Source organism: Ceratotherium simum, chromosome 13 (assembly GCF_057802395.1).
Source record: "Ceratotherium simum simum isolate JZ-2026a chromosome 13, ASM5780239v1, whole genome shotgun sequence".
Classification (NCBI taxonomy): Eukaryota; Metazoa; Chordata; class Mammalia; order Perissodactyla; family Rhinocerotidae; genus Ceratotherium; species Ceratotherium simum.
Window position 1 is genome coordinate 35,168,926 of NC_141912.1, and position 22,589 is coordinate 35,191,514.

Sequence of the window (22,589 nt, forward strand, 5' to 3'; positions counted from 1 at the left end):
TACTTCATGATCTGTTTCCTTACCATAGAAATCATAGACTTATGGAGTTGATGGGGCTCTGCAAGGCTTCTGGTCCGTCTTCCTTGCAGGTAGAAATACCCTGCTAATAACCTGACAGGCGGTTGCCCAGCCCCCGCGCAGCGGTTTTGCAGGACAAGTGATTGTCGGCTAGCCATGTCTCTAGACCTTGGTTTCCTTTCTGTAAAACTGGTGGGAATGGGGTTGGAAGAGATGATCTCTAAAGTGTCTTTGGCTCAGCAATTCTACGAGTCTGTGTTCTTCCCAAGACTTCTGTTTCCCAGGAGAAAGGCTCCTAGTTCTGTCAGCTCTTCTCTATATCCCAGTTTCCAGAGAGCTCATAGTTCTGGTGACCCTTCTTTGGGAGATCCCTTGTTTCTCAATATCTTTCTTAAAGAATTAGACCCAAGATGCTCAATGCGATCTAACCCATGCACCCTGCTCCAGACACCAGACACCATGCTCCTTCCACATTGCGACATCGCCTGAGCCTCACCACGAGCTTGTGGTCAGTTGTATCCTCTTAAGCCCTTTTCATACTAACTATATAGCCTCACTCATCCTGTATTTGTGCAATTCTATTTTTTTTGGAATTAACTTCTAATTGTCTTTGAAAGACTCCCCACTTCTCCCTTTGAAGCTCCCCCTTAATATTTTTGGTTTGTTTTTCTAGCTTTTAAAATCTTCCCCAATACTGTTTCTATTATCTGGTGTATGAGCTACCCTTCAGTAGTAGTTTCCTAGGGCTGCTGTAACAAATTATCACAAAGTGGGTTGCTTAAAACAATAGAACTTTATTCTCTCACAGTTCAGGAGACTGCAAGTCCAAAATCAAGGTGTTGGCAGGGCTTTGCTCCCTCTGAAGCTCTAGGAAGAATCTTGCCTCTTCATAGCTTCTGGTGGTTGCCGGCAGTCTTGGGCATTCCTTGACTTGTAGCTGCATCTGTCCATTTTCTGCCTCCCTCTTCACATGGCCGTCTTCCCTCTGTGTGTCTCTGGTCTCCAAATCTCCCTCTCCATGTAGACACCAGTCATTGGATTTAGGGCCCACTCTCATCCAGTATGAGCACATCTTAATATAAGTATATCTGCAAGGACCCTATTTCCAAATAAGGTCTCATTCAGTGGTTCCGAGTGGACATGAATTTTGGGGGCAATCTGTTCAATCCAGTACACCCTTCTCAGCCTTATGTTTGTTGTCTCATAGACTGTCTCACTTTCTCACTGGCTCTCCTCTTTTGGTGTCTCTGTCTCTCTGTCCCTTCCCCTTTATCCGCGGTGCTCACCCCACCATGCCAGGACAACAGCCGCCGGGTGGACAACGTGTTGAAGCTGTGGATCATAGAGGCCCGGGAGCTGCCCCCCAAGAAGCGGTACTACTGTGAGCTCTGCCTAGATGACATGCTCTATGCGCGCACCACCTCCAAGCCCCGCTCGGCCTCAGGGGACACCGTGTTCTGGGGCGAGCACTTTGAGTTTAACAACCTGCCGGCGGTCCGTGCCCTGCGGCTGCATCTCTACCGTGACTCTGACAAAAAGCGCAAGAAGGACAAGGCGGGCTATGTCGGCCTGGTGACTGTGCCCGTGGCCACCCTAGCTGGGCGCCACTTCACAGAGCAGTGGTACCCCGTAACCCTGCCAACAGGCAGTGGGGGCTCCGGGGGTATGGGGGGCTCAGGTGGGGGCGGGGGCTCGGGGGGCGGCTCAGGGGGCAAGGGCAAAGGAGGTTGCCCGGCTGTGCGGCTGAAAGCACGTTACCAGACAATGAGTATCCTGCCCATGGAGCTGTATAAGGAGTTTGCAGAGTATGTCACCAACCATTATCGGATGCTGTGTGCAGTATTGGAGCCTGCCCTGAACGTCAAGGGCAAGGAAGAGGTTGCCAGTGCACTGGTTCACATCCTGCAGAGTACGGGCAAGGCCAAGGTGAGTGCTGTGCCCTCAGGAAAAGGTGACCTGGGAGTGGGCACTTGCTTGAGGGGACAGTGAGGCTAGGGCACTTCTGTCTTCACGAGCTTGGCTTGTGCAGAGGCTGACCCTTGGATTTTTCTGGGCCCCAGGACTTCCTTTCAGACATGGCCATGTCTGAGGTGGACCGGTTCATGGAACGGGAGCACCTCATATTCCGCGAGAACACGCTCGCCACTAAAGCCATAGAAGAGTACATGAGACTGATTGGTCAGAAATACCTCAAGGATGCCATTGGTATGGCCCACCCTCAGGTCCTCTTCCCAGACCCACCAGATGCCACCCCAACCCTAAACCTGGCTACTCTAGACCCCAAGTCCACCTTCCTCAGCTTGATGCTTCCAAGCCCAGAGTCCCTGGACTCTAGCCTCCAACCACACGATTCCAAGATTCCCCCAACCCAGGTAGTCCGTGTCCCTGCCCTTGGAAAGTGTGACCACCCCCGTTGTGCCCCCACCCCCTCCCCCAGGGGAATTCATCCGTGCTCTGTATGAGTCCGAGGAGAACTGTGAGGTGGACCCCATCAAGTGCACGGCGTCCAGTCTGGCAGAGCACCAGGCCAACCTGCGAATGTGCTGTGAGTTGGCCCTGTGCAAGGTGGTCAACTCCCATTGGTGAGACTGGGAACGCTGGGTTGGGGGGCCGGGGTCAGGGGAGTCGTGTGTTCATCCGTTCATCCATCTGTCCATCCTCAAAGAGGACTGAGTACCAGTTACGGGCAAAGCGTTGTGCTGGGTGCTGTAGAGCACTCAGAGGAATGAGGGCTGGCCGCTGCCCTCAGAGGACCTCCACCAGAATGAGGGACAAATTAGAGACACCAAGGGCCACAGAACAGTTGTAGTATGTGTTAAATGCCGAGGGAAGGTCCCCCCATACAACCTAAGGTCAGAGAAGGCAGAGCTTTGCTTGCAATAAGCAGGGAAGTCTTTGTGGAGGAGATGCCCCTGGGCTGGGCTTTAAAGACTGGGTCAGGTTCTGATGTATGGATATGGTGGGCAAAGAATACATTCCAGCAGGCTATGGGCCAGGCGCATGCATGGAGGTGAAAGGCCCAGGAGCTTTCAGGGGACAGCAGTTAGAACAGGTTTAACAGAGCACATGGCTCATAATGGAGAGTGGTGGGAGAGATGTCTGGACGGGGGTTTGGAGTTAGACTCTGGAAGGCCTCAGCTGCCAGGTTCAGGAGTTTGAGTTCATTGGTAGGTCATGGGATGCCATTAATGGTGCTGATGCCAGGAAGTATCATGACTGAGAAGATTAATCCTTGAGTAGAGTGGAGGGCAGAGGTTGACTAGAGTCAGGAGAATGAAGTCCAGGCTAGTTGGGGGCTGTTGTTCATGGATCAGGCATGAAAGTCAGATCTTGAATCCGGATGGTGGCAGGAAAGTAGAGAAGGGGCTGCTGTAAGGACCCCCTGAGGAAGGGATCTGCAGGACTTTTCAACTGACTCTTAGGGAGGGGGCATGTCTGTGGGGAGCTGAGCCCATGAGGCTGGTGTTGGGGAGACCTGTGGCCTCACTGACAGAACCAGGGAAGTCAGGAGGAGGAGCCTGTTGGAGGTGTGGGGGCGATGGTGAGCTCTGCTTTACTGCAGTCAGAGTTTAAGGTGTCAATGGAACACTGAAGTGGAACAGGGAGGTGTGGGGAGTGTGAGCTCTGAGCCATTCCAGGGACTGGGGATCATGCCAGGGGCACCTCCATCCCCATTTCCCTGGAATCCAGAAGAGTTGGGGGGTCCGAGCTCCCTGTACCTCAAGTGACCCTCCATCTCTCTCCCATCTCTGTCTCTCCCTGGTGTCTGTTTTTCTTCTCCCCCTCTCCTTGTCTCTCTCACACATCCTCCGTCTCTCTCCCGCGTGTCTCTCTCCGCTCACCTTCTCTCCTCCTCCATTTCTCTCTCCCTAATCTGTCTCCTCTGCCACAGCCCTCTTCTTCCAGCAGCCTCCCGTCTTCCTCCTGCAGTCCCTCCCTCCCTGTCTCTCTCACCTGTTTCCACACCCTCACCTCCTACCACCCCCCTCAGCATGCTCCCTGGAAGCTGAGGGTCTCTGGGGCTCAGTCCCGGTCTCTCTCTTTCTTTCTCTCTCTCTCTGTCTCCCCACCCCTTCCCCCCAGCGTGTTCCCGAGGGAGCTGAAGGAGGTGTTTGCGTCGTGGCGACTGCGCTGCGCAGAGCGGGGCCGGGAGGACATCGCTGACAGGCTGATCAGCGCCTCGCTCTTCCTGCGCTTCCTCTGCCCAGCCATTATGTCGCCCAGTCTCTTTGGGCTCATGCAGGAGTACCCAGATGAGCAGACCTCACGAACCCTCACCCTTATCGCCAAGGTCATCCAGAACCTGGCCAACTTTTCCAAGTGAGGGAAGCCTCAGGCAGGGGGTAGGGGAGGGCTGGGGGTGGGCCGGAAAGGTCTCCTGACTCCCTAGAGACCCTGAGACAGGGTGGGTATGAGGCCTTGTGTGTGTGACCTCTGCCTTTTGGATGTCTTGGCCAGGTTTACCTCAAAGGAGGACTTTCTGGGATTCATGAATGAGTTTCTGGAGCTGGAGTGGGGTTCCATGCAGCAGTTCCTGTACGAGATCTCCAACCTGGACACGCTGACCAACAGCAGTAGCTTTGAGGGTTACATCGACTTGGGCCGAGAGCTCTCCACACTGCATGCCTTGCTCTGGGAGGTGCTGCCCCAGCTCAGCAAGGTCAGCAAATGCCCCTCTGCCCCGTCCCCAGCTGTCTCCAGAGGCTTCTGTGGCCTGAGAGAGCACCCCCTGCACACATTTTTCTCCCCCCTGTTCCCAGATGTATCACCACCACTCTCCCCAGCTCAGACACCCTCTGAGGCCCTCTTAGAGCTGGGCATATAGCCCCCAGGTAATAGCCTCACCCTTCCAGGAAGCCCTCCTGAAGCTGGGCCCGTTGCCCCGGCTCCTCAATGACATCAGCACAGCTCTGAGGAACCCCAACATCCAAAGGCAGCCAAGCCGCCAGAGCGAGCGGCCCCGGCCTCAGCCCGTAGTGCTGCGGGGTCCATCAGCCGAGATGCAGGGCTACATGATGCGGGACCTCAACAGGTGAGCACCCGGGACCCCCACACTTATGCCCCAGGAGCCCCTCCTTTTCTGTTGTGGATACACTTCACTCTAGGGCTTGAAAGAAAGGGAAAAGAAGCAAGTTCTCAGAGAAAATGGTAAGGAGACAGGTACAGTCAGTGGTTAGGCTGCGAGTCCTTTAAAGCCAGAGGGAGCCCCAGGAGAAGTGCGGAGGCTCCTCCAGCTTGTTGTAAGCCTAGGGGGTCTGGCTGTCCCAGAGCTGCGGTTCAGCCAGTGCATGCTGGATCAGCGATGTGGTGTCAAAACGTGCAAATATCTCTGTACTAGCTGGTAAATAGGCACTACCCCCAGCCTCCCACCAGAACCCCACAGACCTCGCCACGATCCAGCACTAGAGAAGTAACACCTGGACCCTAGCGGGGCCTCCCAAGCCACAGCATCCGTTCCGATGGGACGGCGCCGGGCCTCAGCTGCTGCTCACTGTTTGATGACCGCCCGGCTTGTTCCTCTGCCCTGTCTCTCCCTCCACGATGCCATACCCATTCCACCATTCCCACTTCTCCTTCCATTCGTCCATGCCTTCTGCCCACCTCTCTCATTCTCTGTCTGTGCTCGCCCCTCTTTCCATCTCTCTCCAGCTCCATCGACCTTCAGTCCTTCATGGCTCGAGGCCTCAACAGGTGAGGGGCTCTCCCCTCCCCCGCCCTCCTCTCCTCTCCTGTCTGCTCCCCCTCCCCCACTCCAATGGCCTTCACCTTCCTCCTCTCCTCTTCTCCTCCATGCACCCTCATCTCCTCCATATCTGCCCAGACCTGCCCCTCATCCCTCCTCTTGCTGCCCCCTTCTCCCCTCCTCTAGGCCTCCCTCCCTGCTTGGAGGGGCCTTGTCCTTGCCTTCTGCCCACATCTCCCCTCCCGTCCTCCCTACTGCCCTCTCCAGAGCTGCCGCTGCCAGCTCTCAGCCCTTCCCTGTGGGTCCCACTTTGCACCCCAAGGCCTGTGCCAGACCACAGCAAGTCCATCAGCAGCAGCCTTGGCCTTACCTTCCTGCTTGTGTGCCCCCTTCCCTTCCCACAGCTCTATGGACATGGCTCGCCTCCCCTCCCCAACCAAGGAAAAGCCGCCCCCACCACCCCCTGGTGGGGGGAAGGACGTGTTCTATGTCAGCCGTCCACCTCTGGCCCGTTCCTCGCCAGCATACTGCACGAGCAGCTCAGACATCACAGAGCCAGAGCAGAAGATGCTGAGTGTCAACAAGAGTGTCTCCATGCTGGATCTGCAGGGCGATGGGCCCGGTGGCCGCCTAAACAGCAGCAGTGTGTCCAACCTGGCGGCCGTCGGGGACCTGCTGCACTCGAGCCAGGCCTCCCTGACAGCGGCCTTGGGGCTGCGGCCGGCGCCTGCTGGACGCCTCTCCCAGGGGAGTGGCTCGTCCATCACTGCGGCTGGCATGCGCCTCAGCCAGATGGGCGTCACCACGGACGGTGTCCCTGCCCAGCAACTGCGTATCCCCCTCTCCTTCCAGAACCCTCTCTTCCACATGGCTGCTGATGGGCCAGGCCCCCCAGGGGGACACGGAGTGGGCGGTGGCCATGGCCCACCCTCTTCCCATCACCACCATCACCACCATCACCACCACCGAGGTGGAGAGCCCCCAGGGGACACCTTTGCCCCATTCCATGGCTATAGCAAGAGTGAGGACCTCTCCTCAGGGGTCCCCAAGCCCCCTGCTGCTTCCATCCTTCACAGCCACAGCTACAGTGATGAGTTTGGACCCTCTGGCACTGACTTCACCCGTCGGCAGCTCTCACTCCAGGACAACCTGCAGCACATGCTGTCCCCTCCCCAGATCACCATTGGTCCCCAGAGGCCTGCCCCCTCAGGGCCTGGAGGTGGGAGCGGTGGTGCGGGCAGTGGCGGGGGTGGCGGGGGCCAGCCGCCTCCGTTGCAGAGGGGCAAGTCTCAGCAGTTGACAGTCAGCGCTGCCCAGAAACCCCGGCCATCCAGCGGGAATCTGTTGCAGTCACCGGAGCCGAGTTACGGCCCTGCCCGTCCGCGGCAACAGAGCCTCAGCAAGGAGGGCAGCATTGGGGGCAGCGGGGGCAGCGGTGGCGGAGGGGGTGGGGGGCTCAAGCCCTCCATCACCAAGCAGGTAGGTGAGGGTGGGAGGAAGGAGGGATGGGTGAAGAGCAGCGAGGGAAGAGGAAATGGGATGGAGAATTGGGGGTAGAATAGAGTCTGTGGTCTGAAGTTCCTCACAATTGTCTCACCTCCTTTCGTTCATTAAACAAATGCGTATAGAGTGCCCGCTCTGTGCCATGTGCTGTTCTGGCACTGTGGATTCGGCAGTGAACAACAGACAAAAATCCCTGCCCTCACGGAGCTCACGTTCAGAGGGGAGACATGATAAATAACGCACATAGCAGTCGCGAGGTGACCAGTGCCAGAGCAGGGGAACAGGGTGGGGACTGTCACCTCTTCTGGCAGTGCTCTCCCTCTCAGTGCACCCTGCCTTCTCCCACCTTCCCTCTCTCCCTCTGTCCCCACCTTGCCTTGTCCCAGCACTCTCAGACGCCATCCACGCTCAACCCCACGATGCCAGCCTCCGAGCGGACAGTGGCCTGGGTCTCCAATATGCCTCACCTGTCAGCTGACATCGAGAGTGCCCACATCGAGCGGGAAGAGTACAAGCTGAAGGAGTACTCCAAGTCGATGGATGAGAGCCGGCTGGACAGGGTACGCTGGGCCCACCGGCCCCACACCCGCTTTGTCCTTCTTGCCCCTGGGAGGCCTCTAGTCATTGCCAAGGGAAGTGTCCAGGGTCAGGCAGTTATGATGGAAAGAAAAGACAAAGACCTGCTCCTGTCTCTTGAGAAGCTTCAGTCTATTAGGGGAGACCAGATACAATCAGTCCATTGAAAAGCCAATTTCAACTCTATTTTGTGGATTATACACATTGTAGACTATCTGGGGAAAACATGTTCTATCTTAGGCTTACCTCCGTATTCTTCCCCAGGGAGAACATAAGCCCTGGCTCTTAAGATTGCTACCAGCAGTGTGAGCTGATAAATTGGGCAGGGGCAGAGGGGCTACATTATGCTACAAGCAATGTCTGGCTTACCCAGTCACTGTCCCATGGGCACTAGTGACAGAGGGTCAGTGTTCGAATGCGGTGTGTATTGGCCCGTTTGTGGAAAGACCATCCAGACTCTCAGCTGGTGATGGCCCAGAGCAAAAGACAATAAGAGCCCTGGGGAACACACAGATAACTTAGCAGAAAGTTGCTTGGGGACACTATTGTTCCCAGGACCCTGAGGCAGAGGGTGGCTGCAGGATTAGGTTGTATGTAAAGAATGTATGGCTCCAGCTTGGGGGAGCAGAGCAGTGTCTTGGGGGATGTGGTCTTTAAGCATAGGAAAATGTTGGGATTAATTTAGATGGACTTGGTCCAGCAAATTCCATGAGAGAATTAAGCCCTGATGCCCCAAGGTAGCCATCGTAGGCAATCAATTAATGTCTGTCCTTTGTATCCAGAATGGGGTTCATTGTGTATGTACCCTCTTCGGAGAATGAGAAAGTAGTCTCTCAAATCATTTTCTCTGTTCTGTGGTTCAGATGAGGAATCTTTGTCGAGGGAGGCTCTAGACTAGTACTGTCCAGTAGAACTTTCTGCAGTGATGGAAATATTCTATAGTCTGCACTGTCCAATACGGTAGCCATTGGCCACATGTGGCTGGTGCAATTGAGGAACTGAATTTTTAGTTTTATTTAAATTTTAAGTAGCCATATGTGGTTAGTGGCTATTGTGTTGAATTGGATAGCACAGCTCTCAACTTCAGAGCCCTGGGCAGATAAATGACTCTATAGGGCAGATGAAATGACTCTTCTGAGCCCTCTCAGCCCCAGAATTCCAGGGTCATTATCCACAGAGAGGCATTGCTGGATTCTGAGCCTGGACTCACTTGAAGCCCAGACACCCTGTCCCCAGGACAGAGCCTTTCCCCTCCCTAGACAATGTCTTTTTTTCCTGGTTTCCCCCATGTGCTCTGGAGCCTGGGCTGGGGCTGAGGAATCACCTTAGGTGTAATTTTGGGGTACAGTCACTTGAGATGTGTCTGTGAGTCTGCCTAGGTTCCTGTGTGGGTCCTCATCTGTCCAGATGCACATGTGAGGACATGTATATACCTCTCAAGGTGGGGGAGTCTATGACTTGCTCCATTTTGAGGGAACCTCAGCTCTATGGAAGGGCCTTCTCAAAAGTGAGCATGTGTATGATTCACAGGCGGGGGAAGGGCTGGAGAAGGCGGTTGGGATCTCCCTCGCAAGGCAGTGGCTGTGCCTGGCAGGCAGGGATGGAGGCTGGGTGGTGGGATCATGGCAAGGTGCCCCTCACAGTGCGGGGTCGTGTGCCCGGCGGGCAGGTGAAGGAGTACGAGGAGGAGATCCACTCACTGAAGGAGCGGCTGCACATGTCCAACCGGAAGCTGGAAGAGTATGAGCGGAGGCTGCTGTCCCAGGAAGAACAGACCAGCAAAATCCTGATGCAGTATCAGGCCCGACTAGAGCAGAGCGAGAAGAGGCTAAGGCAGCAGCAGGTGGAGAAGGACTCGCAGATCAAGAGCATCATTGGCAGGTGAGGAGCGGCCCGGGGAGGGGTAGCGAGGGAGAGTCTGAGGCTGAAGAGAGCCAGTGAGCTCCCCCTCCAGCCCCCCAACTCAGGACACCATGAGGAAAGCCCACCATCCTCCTCCCAGGGATGCCACCCACTCACCCATCACTAGAAGGGGAGAAACCTCTTGCTTAGTGCATTAAATGTCTGTTTACCAATGCTGATCTCTCTCCTGATAGAGTCACTTCTAAAGCCCTTGGAAAATGTGCGTTACTGTCCAACCATCACTATGTGTCTGGACCCAGCCTAGGCTGGGACTACCCATTGGTTATTCTCAACCCAACCTGTGATGTTCACCCCGAACCTAAGCAGGGATCCCTAGCCAGAGTAGCCCCTGACCATCCCCATCCTGGGCGGGCCCTCTCTCTCCAGCCTTGGAAAAGTGTTCCGTCAGAAAATAAGTAACCCTTACTTCATAAAGCCTGTGCACATTTTCAATTGCTCTGCCAAGCTCTGGGCTCCAAAGGAAGTGTCTCAGCAAGGGGTCAGTTATCTTGAGAACTTGGCAGGACCCCAGGCCCCACTCCAACTAGAGCCAGCATCATTTTGATCCATTCTAAAATTATTTTTGAGTAAGTTTTAATTAGAAGAAAAAGGCTTGACTTGAAACCTTTTTTGAAAACCACTGCTCTCATTGATACCCTTTATGAGAAATCACCTTAAGAATCTCTGTCAAAGGCAGGGACATCTGAGAATAATAGTGATTGTAGAGATCCCTCTTGGGCAAAGGGTGCCTCTCAGGGGCTGCACTGGAGATGGCCTAGGTTCAGTGGAATGGGGGACATAGAAGCCAGGTCTTCAGCCACAGAGGTTCAATGGGAGGGCACTGTCCTGAATGGAAGAATGGAGGGCCAGGGGTGTCTGGGTGATAGAGCTCTTAGAGCCCCATAAAGCTGCCCTTAGCAGGGAGACGTGAGGGACCCTGAGAGGAAGGTGAATAACAGGGAGTCTTTTGGCTTGGGGAGGGATTGAGGGAGAGAAGAGAAGGATACCTGAGGCTTTTCCAGGGAGCTGCAGGGGTTCCCTGGTATCAGAAGTTACATGGGCAGGCTCCGAGCCCGTGCCCGCCACTAACCCCACTGAAGCCCGTCCCTTCAGGCTGATGCTGGTGGAGGAGGAGCTGCGCCGGGACCACCCCGCCATGGCTGAGCCGCTGCCCGAACCCAAGAAGAGGCTGCTCGACGCTCAGGTGGAAATTACAATGTCATTTATCTTCTCCGTGTCCCATCCCCATCCATCCCACTGTCCTTCGTGCACTCACTGCACCAGCCACCCCAGCCCCATCGCCATCTGTCTCTCCCACAGTCTTCCATTTGTCCACTGGCTGCTCCCAGCAGCCCCTCAGTGACCCCATCTTCATCCCATCGTCTGTGCCTTTGTCACTCCTGGCAGCGTCAGCCCACCCCCTGTGCCTTCCCACCCTGTCCTTCCCACTCCTGTGTGCGTCTCAGGATTTCTACCAGAACCTCGGCCTCTCTGCCCCCAGACCCCACCCAGGTCCCGAACCCCCTGCCCCTTCTGTGCCCACTCCTGTTCAAGTCAGGGAGCGCAGCTTCCTCTGAGCTCTTCTTGGGCCAAGAGGGCTAGAGGCTGCAGTTTGCTAGAACAGAGTACAGGGCAGTATGAGTTCTAGTTTCCCCCGGCTTTGGATGGTGCCCTGGGGAGTTGGGGTCCCCATCACCTCTGTTCTCTTGGCTCCCCAATTTTCCTGACTCCTTGGCAGCTCCCGTGTAGCTTCCTTTTCCTGACTCTTCAGATCTTGAGGGCCTCCCACCCTGTAAGCCTCTCCTTTCCCTCCGTGTTTAAGTCCAGCCTCCTTTGGCCTATCTCTCCCTCTGGTCCTCACACCTGACTGGCTTTCCAGCTCCCTGCTGCCCTCCTTCTCTTCTCATCAGCCAGCTTTTAGGAGCTCCCTCCTGCACCTTTACCCCTTGCTCTTCCCAAATTCTGCTCACTTTGCCATCCATGCTCCTCCTTCCTCTGCTCTGACCGCCAGGCTTCCCCACCACCGCCACTAAGGCTCCTGACCCCATGACCCCACTCTCTCCCCCTGCAGCTCCTCATCAGGTAACTCTCCTGGTTCCGCTTTGACCACGGGCGGAGGACACAGGGGGAGGTGACTCCGGACCACTGCAGGTTGGTCGTGAAGCCCACTCCCCTCCGACTCTCCAGAGCCTCTCCCCCCTCACTGCTGCCTTCCACACCTGAGAACCTCCACAGACCCTACCCTCCTGACACCTCCTGCACAGACCCACCTCCCAAGGCACTGCCCCAAGAGAGCACTTCCTGCTGCCTCCCTGAACTGTTAGTGATACCTTACCAGTACCAGGCACTTCCCCCTAGACAGGCTGGGCGCATCCCCAGATCACACTCCCTGCCTACACCCCCGCCCCAGCCTCCTCCTGACTCAGTCCTCTCCTCTCCCTCTCCAGTGTATGTCTGTCACCCCCCATTTCACCAGAGCGTGCTTGGGGGTTGGGATGTTGGGGGTGGAGTTTGTTAAAGGGGTGGTGGTGAATGGTGGGTTGGGGGACCCCGGCTAGAGGGGCTGTGCTGACTGCAGCAGGTAGGTTGGGGTTTCTTCTTCCTTCCCTAACCTTGGTTCTCTGCCCCTGCTCCTCCCACCCCCACCTGTTTCTCTTCCTCCTCCCTTACACCTGTGAGGTAGAAGGCATTGGGCTCCTAGTCGGCCCCATTGGGTGAGAATTGGGAGTGGGCAGTTAACTCACGGAGACTTTGGAGGGCCCTGGAAAGAATGCTGTTCAGGTGTCAGGACAGTAGGCAGGGTGAGTAAAGCAAGGAGAAGGAACAAGAAAGGAGCCTTGACAGATGTTAGGACATGGACTGGTCCATGTGGCGTGGGAGTTGGAAGTGGGGTAAGACGTCTTCCTAAATAACATCATGGGCTCAGTAGCCATGTTGCTTCCCAGGCAGAGATGCCAGGAACCGCATGTTAAATAATCTCTCTATTCTTCTTGTCAGAGCTCACATCCTGGGGTTGCTAATGCCACTCACTCCCCCTCTCCCGCCCCCCAGTGGCCTTGCTGGACACATAATCCTACCTAAAAAGCCAGTAAATGGGAACCTGTCAGCCACTGACATCATTTCTGAGTTGCTTTATTTTCTGTGGGGTTGATCTGCAGTGGGCAGTGGCTTCTCACACTGTAATTTTAACTCTGCCTGCCCAGCCTCTCTGTCAAAGTAGTTAGTGATCTGTAAACAGATGCTAAAAGGCACTAAGGGACCTCACCATTTACAGGACTCCTGCAGTGAATTCTTTTGTAAAATGAATAATGGCACCCTAATTTATCTGCTTTCTAAATTTGGGTCCATGGGGGTGTAGGGGGCATGCCTGTGTGCCGTTGCCAGCAGACATGCAGAGGGAAGGGAATCTGAGGTTTCCTTCCCCTGCTCTTCTGCCATACTCAGGATCCCCTGCCATACGTAATTTCCTCTCTTGCCGACTTGTGTAAAGTGTGTGATATGCTCAGCAAGCTAAGAGGGCAGCTTTGCTTAAGGCTGGGGTTTTGGTGACCTTCTGAGAGGTGAGCTCTTTGATTTGGAAGGGAGAGCTGATTTAGGAGCCTCCACTTGGAATGTGTTTGTTTCCTTTAGAGATATGGTCAGACATAACTGGGTTGCCAGGCCTAAATGACCTGTGGCCCAGGAAATAAATTTGGATACTTTTCTAAACCACTTTTAGGTACTGGTCCCTCTGCAACTCAGCCATTAATTTAAAAATTAATTTTGTGCCTCTATTTTAAAAAGTCAAGTGAGGGACCAGAAGTGTAGTACAGATGGCTTTCTTTTCTCCCAGCAGAGGAACAGAAGCCAGAGCTGAGGGCAGGAGCCAGGAGTTGGTCCAGGAGCGGCAGGGGGTGATAGAATAGGACCAGGGTGGGAGTAAGGTTTGGTACCCCTCACTCTCTAAGTGGGAGGCCACGGAGAGGGACTGAAAGGAACGCGGGGGTGGAAAGGAATGAAGCGTTTTTGCTTCCTGGGGATGCAGAGATTGGGGCATGCTGTGTCTCTGCAGAAGCTCCTAGTCGTTTCTGCCTCTGCTGTTAGCATGAGCGAGAGGCAGCCCTCCCACAGTATTTTTACCTTCCCACATCACTTCCCTGAATCCCCTTCCTTTCCCCCACCCAGCACAGTTAAACCTCTCTAATTTGGAATGTTATGTTTGAGAAGATGGCCACTCTGAATAAGTGACAAAACTGAATGACTGTGTCTATTTAATGAAATGCATGTTTTCAAAATATATACAGTAAGTAGAACTCAATGAACAAGGCTTTTCCACTTGAGGCCCTCAGGGAGCATGCGTTAATGAATACACAGGCCTGAAAAGTCTGTTTTCTGGTATAGGTTAAATATTCTCTCCCACAGGCACATTTCCACTATTAATTTGCTTAGCACACCCTTTCTTCACAGATAAAGGAAAACTCAAGCCCAGTTTTTGTTCAAATTATGAAAAAATTCCAAATCCATGGGGGTTTGGATTAATGAGGTTTTGCTGTACTGCCTCCCCTTGTTCCCTCAACACAAAGCTTCTACCTCGGATTGGGGGTGGGCTGGGAGGGGGTTCCAAGAGGAGGAGGGTGGGCTGGGCGCAGGAAGATAACAAGGGTTAGGTTGGGGGTGAGGTGGGAACTTGATTCTTTTGAACTGGTTTCCTGGTGTGAGTGACTCCCTGGGTTGAAGGCCCCTGTTAGGAGTCTGGGGTGAGATTCTCTTCTCTCTGATCCCAGAAGATGAGGATCTTTCTACTGCAGGTGAGAAAGAAAATAGGAAGGTGGGGGAGGGGGTGGATCTGGGGGAAGGGGGTGGACACAATTTATGGAGTGGGCTGGCTATGGGGGAGACCACTGCTAGGGGGCTGGCACCCAGGCCCCCGCGAAGCGTCTCAATAAGTCCGCGCTCTCCTCTTTGGTGTCTTGCAGGAGAGGCAGCTTCCCCCCTTGGGTCCAACAAACCCGCGTGTGACGCTGGCCCCACCTTGGAACGGCCTGGCCCCCCCAGCCCCGCCCCCCCCACCCCGGCTGCAGATCACCGAGAACGGCGAGTTCCGAAACACCGCAGACCACTAGCCCACCCAGCATCACAGACCTTGTTCTCCCTCCCCATGCACCCCACCCTGGAACAGCACCAACCACCAGGAATGGACGTCGCCGAGGGACAGCGGGATTGCCTCCCTGAATGCCTCCTTGGGGGGCACCAATCCTCCACCCCCACTGCACCATTTCCAGGAGGGAGAGCGGGGACCCTTAGCTGCCCCCTTTTCTTCCTGTTGGGGTGCTGCCCCGTGACCCCTAAGGACCCTTGCCCCAGGACACCACCTACCCCACACAGACCCCTTCACTCCGGGGTGCTATCCCCATCCTCTGCCTCATCGTTCCCCTGAGCACTGGGGGACAGACCCTCGCCCCCACCCTGGGGGTGTGGCACCTCCAAACTTTCAACTTCAGGGTGATTTTTTTAGCAGTAACCAGAGCTGACAATCTAACTCCCCTCCACCGCCCCATTTTGGCCTCCCCCTGTCCCCCTTGTTATGGGGAGGGGACCCCGGGTGAGGGGGCCCTATTACCCCTTGATTTCTCAGGAGCGTCTGGGGGGGCTCAGCACGCACAAACTCCTTCTCCTCTACCACTCTTAAATTTACTCCCTTCCCACCCAGAACCCAGATGGGGTGGAGGGGCCACCGGGGCAGGGAGGGGGCGGCAAGGGGGGAATGGGAGTTGTCTCCCGTTCCTCCCACACCTGATCTGCTCTTGGCTGGTCCCAGAGCGGGGTGAGGGGGCTTATGCCCCCCCCTCCCCCAGTGTGTTGGGTGGGGTGGAATTGAGGTTAGGGTGAAGGGTTAGGGTTTAGGAGGGTGTGTATGTTGGGGAGGACAGACTAGTTGATCTGCCCTCCCCTGACACACACAGTCCCCCCTGCCCCTCCCCTCTCTCTTCTTGGTCTCTACTCCCAGGGGGAGAGGGGAACTTACTCTAGGAAAAGCCATGTCTCTCTCCCCCAGGGTGGGGGGACCTGTGTTGGAGAAGGGGTGTTGGGGGCCCCCTTCCATGACTCTGTCCCCCGGGGGGAGGTAGGACAGGGCTGGGCTTCCCTCTCATCCTCCCCCCCTCCTCAATCTCCCTCCACCTCCCTCCCTCCCGCCAGCTCCACAATTTTTCGGTGTTTCTCTGTATATAGCTCTCTGGCGGGATAGGGGAGGTAGGATGGATGGGGTTTGGGGTGGGTACGTCATGGGAGGGGAAAAGCCCCTCCTTGGCACCCCCTCTTCCCTGACTGCTGTCCCCTACCCAGCCTTGCCCCCTCATCCCTTCTTGCGTTTGGTATTGAGACTCTTCCCAGACTCCACCCTTCTTTCTTTTGTATGGACAGTTCCCCTTCAGTCCCATCCCCCTACACACATACACCCAGCCGGGGCCAAATTTATACTTATATAAAAGTTGTAAATATGTGATATTTTATCCCTGTGCCCTGTCCTTGCTTTCCCAACCTCAGACCCTACCCCTGGACCCCTTTTCCTCCTCTCTTTGGCTGTTGTAATTATCTGGGGTTTGTACTGTACATATCCGGGGTGTGTGTGTGTGGGCTGGGGGCAACCCCTCTGTACAGAGCTTCCTGGCCCCCTCCCCTCCACGCTTCCCTCTTCACCCACCCCCCTAAGGGTAGGGAGATGCTCTTCCTACCTGTTTTATTTTGTTTTCTCGTTCTCCCTCCCCACCCCACCCCACTCCCACCCTTCTCTTGTCCCGCACCATTGCCCCTTTTTCTCCACTCCCAGCCCCATTTCCTTTTTTTCTGGAGTGTGTGGTGAAACAGAAAAATCATGTTTAATAAACGGAGATTGTTCTTTTATCGCTGTGCTGACATTCCTAGGCTGGGACCTCCAGATGGACCAGCAGGGTGATAGGATCTGCTTTTTGAGAGGAAGCTGATAGCCTGGGAGAAACTGTATATCCCTGTGTGATGCTATAGTCTCCCCCTAGAATCTGATCTCCCCTAGAATCACTCTCCCACCCAGCCAGGAGATTCATTCTGTTTTAGAACAGGGCTTTTGCACTGGCCAAACGCGCCCGCTCCAGCTCTGCCTTCACCACTGCTCCACTTAACCCCAAGGAGTAAAAGGGTCTAGGAACAAGCAGCGGCATCTGATAAAAGAATCGATGTATATGACTACATGTATCATTTAAACAAAAAATTACCTAGAAATAAGGTTTGTTTAATTGCTGGTTAAAATGCTCCCGTGCGGAATGGAGGAAAGAACTTGGTTCCTTAGCAAATCTGGGTTCCAATCGTAGGAGGCCCACCGCTTGCTAGCCTCGGTTTCGCCCGAGGAAACAGGATGGCAGCACCTACCTCGCGGGGCGGGGGGTGGGCACAGGGTGATGTGGACAACGCCTAGCCCACACAGTAGGTGCCCATTTAATCTCGCCCTCAGCACCGACCGGGGGGCGGGCGCTACGTTTAATCGCCGGGATGACTCCCGGCCACCCCGTCCGCCCTGGCTGTGCTCTCCGGGGTCGCACTTCGCCCCTCCCGCCGGGGCGACCACCCGACCCCCCGCCGCGGGGGCCGGCGGCTTCCAGCCAGCACCGCCTTCTCGCCGGCGCAACCAATCAACATGAGACTTGTAGGCCTCCGCTTCCCCCCATTGGCTGCGGCCCCAGCTCCGCCCACCGCGCCCGGCGACGGCGTCCGGCGAGGAGGCGGCGGCTTCCGGCCCGGGACGGCGCCGTGGCTGCCGAGGCGCCACGGTCTCGCCGCGTGCCTACCCGCGGGGGAGTGGCAGCGGGGAGGGCCGGCTGGCCGGCGCTCGCGCTCTCCCGGTGGGCGCGGCTTCCGGGAGCCGGGCTCTTTAGGCGCCGTGAGGTTGAACGGGGCGGCGGGCAGGGCCGGCGAGGTCAGGCTCGTGGCTGAAGCACCGCCTCATCCTCCTCCGCCGTCCTGGAAGTGAAAACCCCGGTTGGTGTCTTGTCGCGGGTGGTGGTTTTTGTTTTCTCGGTGGAGGCGTGCGCGGGACTGATCGGCAGAAACCGCCGCTGACTGACAAGTTTCCAGCTGTCGGGGGTAGGGGAGGCGGGGGTAGTGTGAGGAGACACGGTTCCCGTTAGCCAGAGCTTCTGTGACCCGCATCTCTTTCCTCCACAGCCTTCATCCCACGTGGGGCCGGCCCCAGCCCCTCATCTCCTGCTCTCGATCCTCTGGGGTCTCTCTTTCCCAGGAGGCCATGGATGCCTCGACGCCTTTGCCTCCCGTACCCCTCTCCCCGAGCTGCAACCCAGCCCCACGGACGATCCAGATCGAGTTCCCTCAGCACAGCTCGTTGCTGCTGGAAGCCCTGAACCGCCACAGGCTGGAGGGAAAGTTCTGTGATGTGTCGCTCCTAGTGCAGGGCCGGGAACTTAGGGCTCACAAAGCAGTGCTGGCCGCTGCCTCTCCTTACTTCCATGACAAACTTCTTCTGGGGGACGCGCCGCGCCTCACTCTGCCCAGCGTCATTGAGGCTGATGCTTTCGAGGGGCTGCTCCAGCTCATTTATTCAGGGCGCCTGCGCCTGCCGCTGGACGCTCTCCCTGCCCACCTCCTTGTGGCCAGTGGCCTCCAGATGTGGCAAGTCGTAGATCAGTGCTCAGAGATTCTTAGAGAACTCGAAACCTCAGGTGGGATTTCAACCCGTGGGTCGACCCCTTGCCACGCGCCTCTTGCCACCACATCCTCTGCAGGAGCCTGGTGCATTCGCTCTTCCCCTTTCCAGACCCCAGTGCCGTCTTCCGCTTCTACCGAGAGTCCTGTTGGAGGGGATGAGAGTGAACTGGGAGATGTGTTACAGATTCAAGTTGAGGAAGAGGAGGAGGAGGAAGAAGAAGAGGAGGAGGAGGAGGAGGAGGAGGACCAGGGCTCAGCAGCCCCCTCTCAGACTCCTCAACCTCAGAGAGTGTCAGGGAGTTTTCTCCGCCCTCATGGATCCCACCCACTGCCCCTTTCCACTACTCCCCGCAGGCTTCCAGATGGTGAGAGTGCACCCCTTGAGCCTCCTGCCCCTCATACTGCACTGCCCCCCAAAATCTTCTACATTAAGCAGGAACCCTTTGAGCCTAAGGAGGAGATACCAGGAGGTGGAACTCAGTCTGGAGGAGCAAAGGAGGAGACCACAGTATCTGCTGGAGGGGACACAGAAGGGAATGGGGGGCTAGGGTTCTTGCTGCCCTCAGGAGCAGGGGCAACATCTGGAGGAGGGGGTTCATCTTGGAAACCAGTGGATCTTCACGGGAATGAAATCCTGTCAGGAGGTGGGGGACCTGGGGGAGCGGGGCAGGCCGTGCACGGGCCTGTGAAGCTAGGAGGGGCACCCCCTGCAGATGGAAAACGCTTTGGTTGCTTGTGTGGGAAGCGGTTTGCAGTGAAGCCAAAGCGTGACCGGCACATCATGCTGACCTTCAGCCTTCGGCCCTTTGGCTGTGGCATCTGCAACAAGCGCTTCAAGCTGAAGCACCATCTGACAGAGCACATGAAGACCCATGCCGGAGCCCTGCATGCGTGCCCCCACTGTGGCCGTCGGTTCCGAGTTCATGCCTGTTTCCTTCGCCACCGGGACCTCTGCAAGGGCCAGGGCTGGGCCACTGCTCACTGGACTTACAAGTGACTGTGGAGGCCAAAACTAACTTCCAGTACACGAGAGCCACTGCTGCTGACGGATCCTTACCCTCACTACCATGGCACCCCAATCCTGGATCTTGTAATCATGCCAAGAGGATAGATGCATTATGGACCTCTTGCTCTTGGGTGTGGGCCTCAACCTAGCAGATTTGGAAACTCAGATTTCTTGTCTCACTCCCGGTTTTTGCTAACAATCCTACAAGAAAGTGGTTTACAGGCCATAAGTAAATTGATGACTTGCCCATAATAGACCTTTTCCTACAGGAAACCAGATTTCAGATTAGAAGTTTTATTTGATGAGAGAAGAGTTAGAACAAAAAGACATAATGATAAATGTCTCATTCGAACTCCATGAGACGGTCAAGGAGCTAGTCTCCATCTAGGGATTTGTTTGGTTCAGAGTTCTAGTAATTCAGAGACTAAGCTCTAAGTTTTTCCACTCCCTCATCATTGCTGAAATAATGTGAGCAGAGTTCTCTTTATGTACTTTTTTTGTTGTATCTTTCTAGAAGCCCCTCAGATCATAACTTGCTTTCTCACCAGTAGATACCTTCCCAACACCTTTATTTTTTATGTTGTAGTTGAGCACTTTAACAAATTGAGCATTCCACATGACATTCCTAGAACCCTCTTTAATAGAGGGTTTTCCCTCAACAGCCTGTGCCTCTTGTCTACCTTTGACCACCACTGATCACTCATATATTGATCACAGTTACTGGAATATGACCAGTGAACTCAGGAGATGGCAACTGACCTAAAATGCTCTCAGGGTAGCACCACTGCTCTGAACAAGTGGCCGTGGTCAGAGGGACTCAGGGCTGAGACGGGGCATGCTGAAGGCTGAAGAGTAACTGTGCGGTGGGACCACACTGCCTCCCTTTCCATCCCCACCTACACAGGACAGCCCCTTGATTGAGAGGTAGAAGGGTAGATATTGGAATGGGGAGATTATCACAGGTTACTTAATTTCTTAAAATAAACTGTCCTGAAATCCAAGTTGACAGTGGACTGATGAGTAATTTGTGTGGGAGGGACAACATGAGAACAGAATTGCAAAGACTTGGATGTGATCTGTATGCAGCTGGGTTATGTTGATGGGGGGAGAATGGGATAGTTTCACACTGGTGCAGAGAACACTGTCCTAGACTTCAGTGGGCCAGATTCTAGGCCCTGACTTGCCACTGAATCACCTCTGGTAAATTACCTTATCTTTCAGAGTCAACTGTTACTTTGTGTGTGTGTGTGTGTGTATGTATGTGTGTGTGTCGGAGGGGAAAGGCAGTATGTACCTCCTAACTGGTTCTCTGTCTTTAAAGGGGTTGGTTCACATGACCTTTACCTATAGTATTCTCTGGCTTCATTATTATATGTAATGTTTGGTTGTGGTTGGGTTTGTTCTACAAACATTTAGTGCAAAGCATTGTGCTAAACCCTGACTTATACTCAGCCCTCAAAAGAATTCACAGCTACTACCTAAGCTAGGCAAATAATGACGATGTGGTATGAAAAGTCCATGAAAGTGGGCAATACAAGCTACTGTAGTGACACAAAGGAAGCCGAGCAAAGACCTATTGTAGGTCAGCAGAGTTTTCACAGAGAACTCCATGTGCCAGAGTATAGTGGTGGGTGTGGGTGGCTGAACTGATGTGGAAATGGTAAACGCACCTTGAAGTCACAACTATAGGGCCAAGAGTGATAGCCTTCTCCAAAGCATGTTCCTCAAAAGTTATTAGGTATGGCACCCAGAAGGGGCTGAAAAATGTGACTTTATGGTTGAGAAGATGAATTCTAGCTGGGATCTCTCAGCCTCTCTTAAAGAGCCATGCTGTGGTACCAACCCCATGGTAAGGACTGAGAACACATTGGGAAAGGGGTCAGGGAGGGGGCTGCCAATCTTGGATCTACTAGAATCCCATCCACTTGCTGTTCTTTTGGCCCACATTCTGTAGGTGGCTGTATCCATTGGCCAGGATCCTTTGGTTGCAAGCAACAGAAGCTGGCTCTAGCTAACCTTATCAAAACAGGATTCTACAGAAGGATATGGGGTGGCTCCTGGAATGGAAGGAAGGACTGAAGGACCAGTCTTTGGAAGGACAAGACCTGGGTCAGCTCGGGGGGTCCAGGGAGCAGGAACTCCTGGGGAATCTTTTCAGGTGATATGTTTTAGGATGATGACCCAGTCATTTTTTTTTTCTTGTGTCACTCATCTCGAGATAAAATTTTCCAGGAGAGAACTCAGCCTCAGGTCCACCCTCTGGCCAGAGCACCTTGATTATGTGTTCCGTGGAGGCAACAAAGTGGACATGGAATCCTCAAGGGGAAATTGAAGTCCTAGGATAGAAGGGTGGGGCATGGGTGCTGGCCAGCCCACAGGAATAGAGGCCCACCCCAGACAATCTCCACATGTTGCCCATCTTGGGATCCTTAAAGCCTCAGATATACCTGGCATTTAATACGTGTTCAAGAAATGTTGAACCTGCCCAACATCCACATCTGCCCTCTGAACATAAGGCAGAATTGCTTCCTTCCTCTCCTTAGTCCTCATAGCACTTTGTTATGACTTCTATAATGCCAATTAAAGCACCATGTTAGAGTTTTTTTTTTTTTAAGTTATTAGGTATTATACAGAAAACCAGTTTTATGATGAAAGATTTTGGTTTAAACAAACTGAAGCATGTACCTCTCTGCCTCTGTCCTTTCCTCCTTATAGTGGAAGAGATGTCCCTCCTACTGTCCAAGGCTAGCCCGCTTCCCAGAGGCTTGGCTTTTTTTTTTATTGTGAAACTTTTGTTGTACATTATTGTTTGTCAGTCACCATATAAATGCATCCCTCCACCCCCTTGTGCCCACTCCCCACCCTCCTTGCCCCTGGTAACCACCAAATAGTTCTATCTGTCCGTGTGTTGGTTTATCTTCCACATATGAGTGAAATCATTCATTGTTTGTCTTTCTCTTTCTGCCCTATTTCGCTTAACATAATATCCTCCAGGTCCACCCACGTTGTTGCAAATGGGACGATTTTGTCTTTTTTTTTATGGCTGAGTAGTAGTCCATGGTATATATATACCACATCTTCTTTATCCAGTCATCAGTCGAGGGACACTTGGGTTGCTTCCATGTCTTCGCTATAGTGAATAATGCTGCAATGAACACAGGGGTGCATAAGCCTCTTTGGATTGTTGATTTCGGGTTAGTTGGGTAGATACCCAGTAGTGGGATAGCT

General features: G+C 54.5%; 2 protein-coding genes across 7 annotated transcripts in view; both read left to right on the top strand.

Moving 5' to 3' along the window:
- The window catches only part of SYNGAP1 (synaptic Ras GTPase activating protein 1), a 33,383-nt gene extending 16,819 nt beyond the window's left edge, over positions 1 to 16,564 (top strand). For 4 of the 6 annotated variants that reach the window (XM_004424263.2, XM_087438454.1, XM_087438455.1 and 1 more), the window contains 12 exons: positions 1,318 to 1,944; positions 2,079 to 2,223; positions 2,456 to 2,600; positions 4,102 to 4,338; positions 4,477 to 4,678; positions 4,872 to 5,050; positions 5,668 to 5,709; positions 6,106 to 7,180; positions 7,591 to 7,764; positions 9,450 to 9,661; positions 10,796 to 10,886; positions 14,638 to 16,564. In XM_004424263.2, coding sequence (XP_004424320.1) covers positions 1,318 to 1,944; positions 2,079 to 2,223; positions 2,456 to 2,600; positions 4,102 to 4,338; positions 4,477 to 4,678; positions 4,872 to 5,050; positions 5,668 to 5,709; positions 6,106 to 7,180; positions 7,591 to 7,764; positions 9,450 to 9,661; positions 10,796 to 10,886; positions 14,638 to 14,784 — 3,276 coding nt within the window. In that variant the 3' untranslated portion in view covers positions 14,785 to 16,564. Of the gene's footprint in view, positions 1 to 1,317; positions 1,945 to 2,078; positions 2,224 to 2,455; positions 2,601 to 4,101; positions 4,339 to 4,476; positions 4,679 to 4,871; positions 5,051 to 5,667; positions 5,710 to 6,105; positions 7,181 to 7,590; positions 7,765 to 9,449; positions 9,662 to 10,795; positions 10,887 to 11,753; positions 11,834 to 14,637 lie in introns of all 6 variants that reach the window. The other 2 variants (XR_001390242.2, XM_087438453.1) reach the window with 2 other exon arrangements.
- An 870-nt stretch (positions 16,565 to 17,434) lies between these two features.
- On the top strand, positions 17,435 to 20,367 carry ZBTB9 (zinc finger and BTB domain containing 9). Its single transcript, XM_004424262.3, has 2 exons — positions 17,435 to 17,671; positions 17,858 to 20,367. The coding sequence occupies exon 2, from the start codon at positions 17,937 to 17,939 to the stop codon at positions 19,350 to 19,352; it is 1,416 nt and encodes a 471-aa protein (XP_004424319.1). The 5' UTR covers positions 17,435 to 17,671; positions 17,858 to 17,936; the 3' UTR covers positions 19,353 to 20,367.
- Positions 20,368 to 22,589: the final 2,222 nt, after the last annotated feature.

Coding starts and splice junctions, on each gene's coding strand:
- ZBTB9 (XM_004424262.3), top strand. CDS start 17,937: ATGGATGCCTCGACGCCTTTGCCTCCCGTACCCCTCTCCCCGAGCTGC.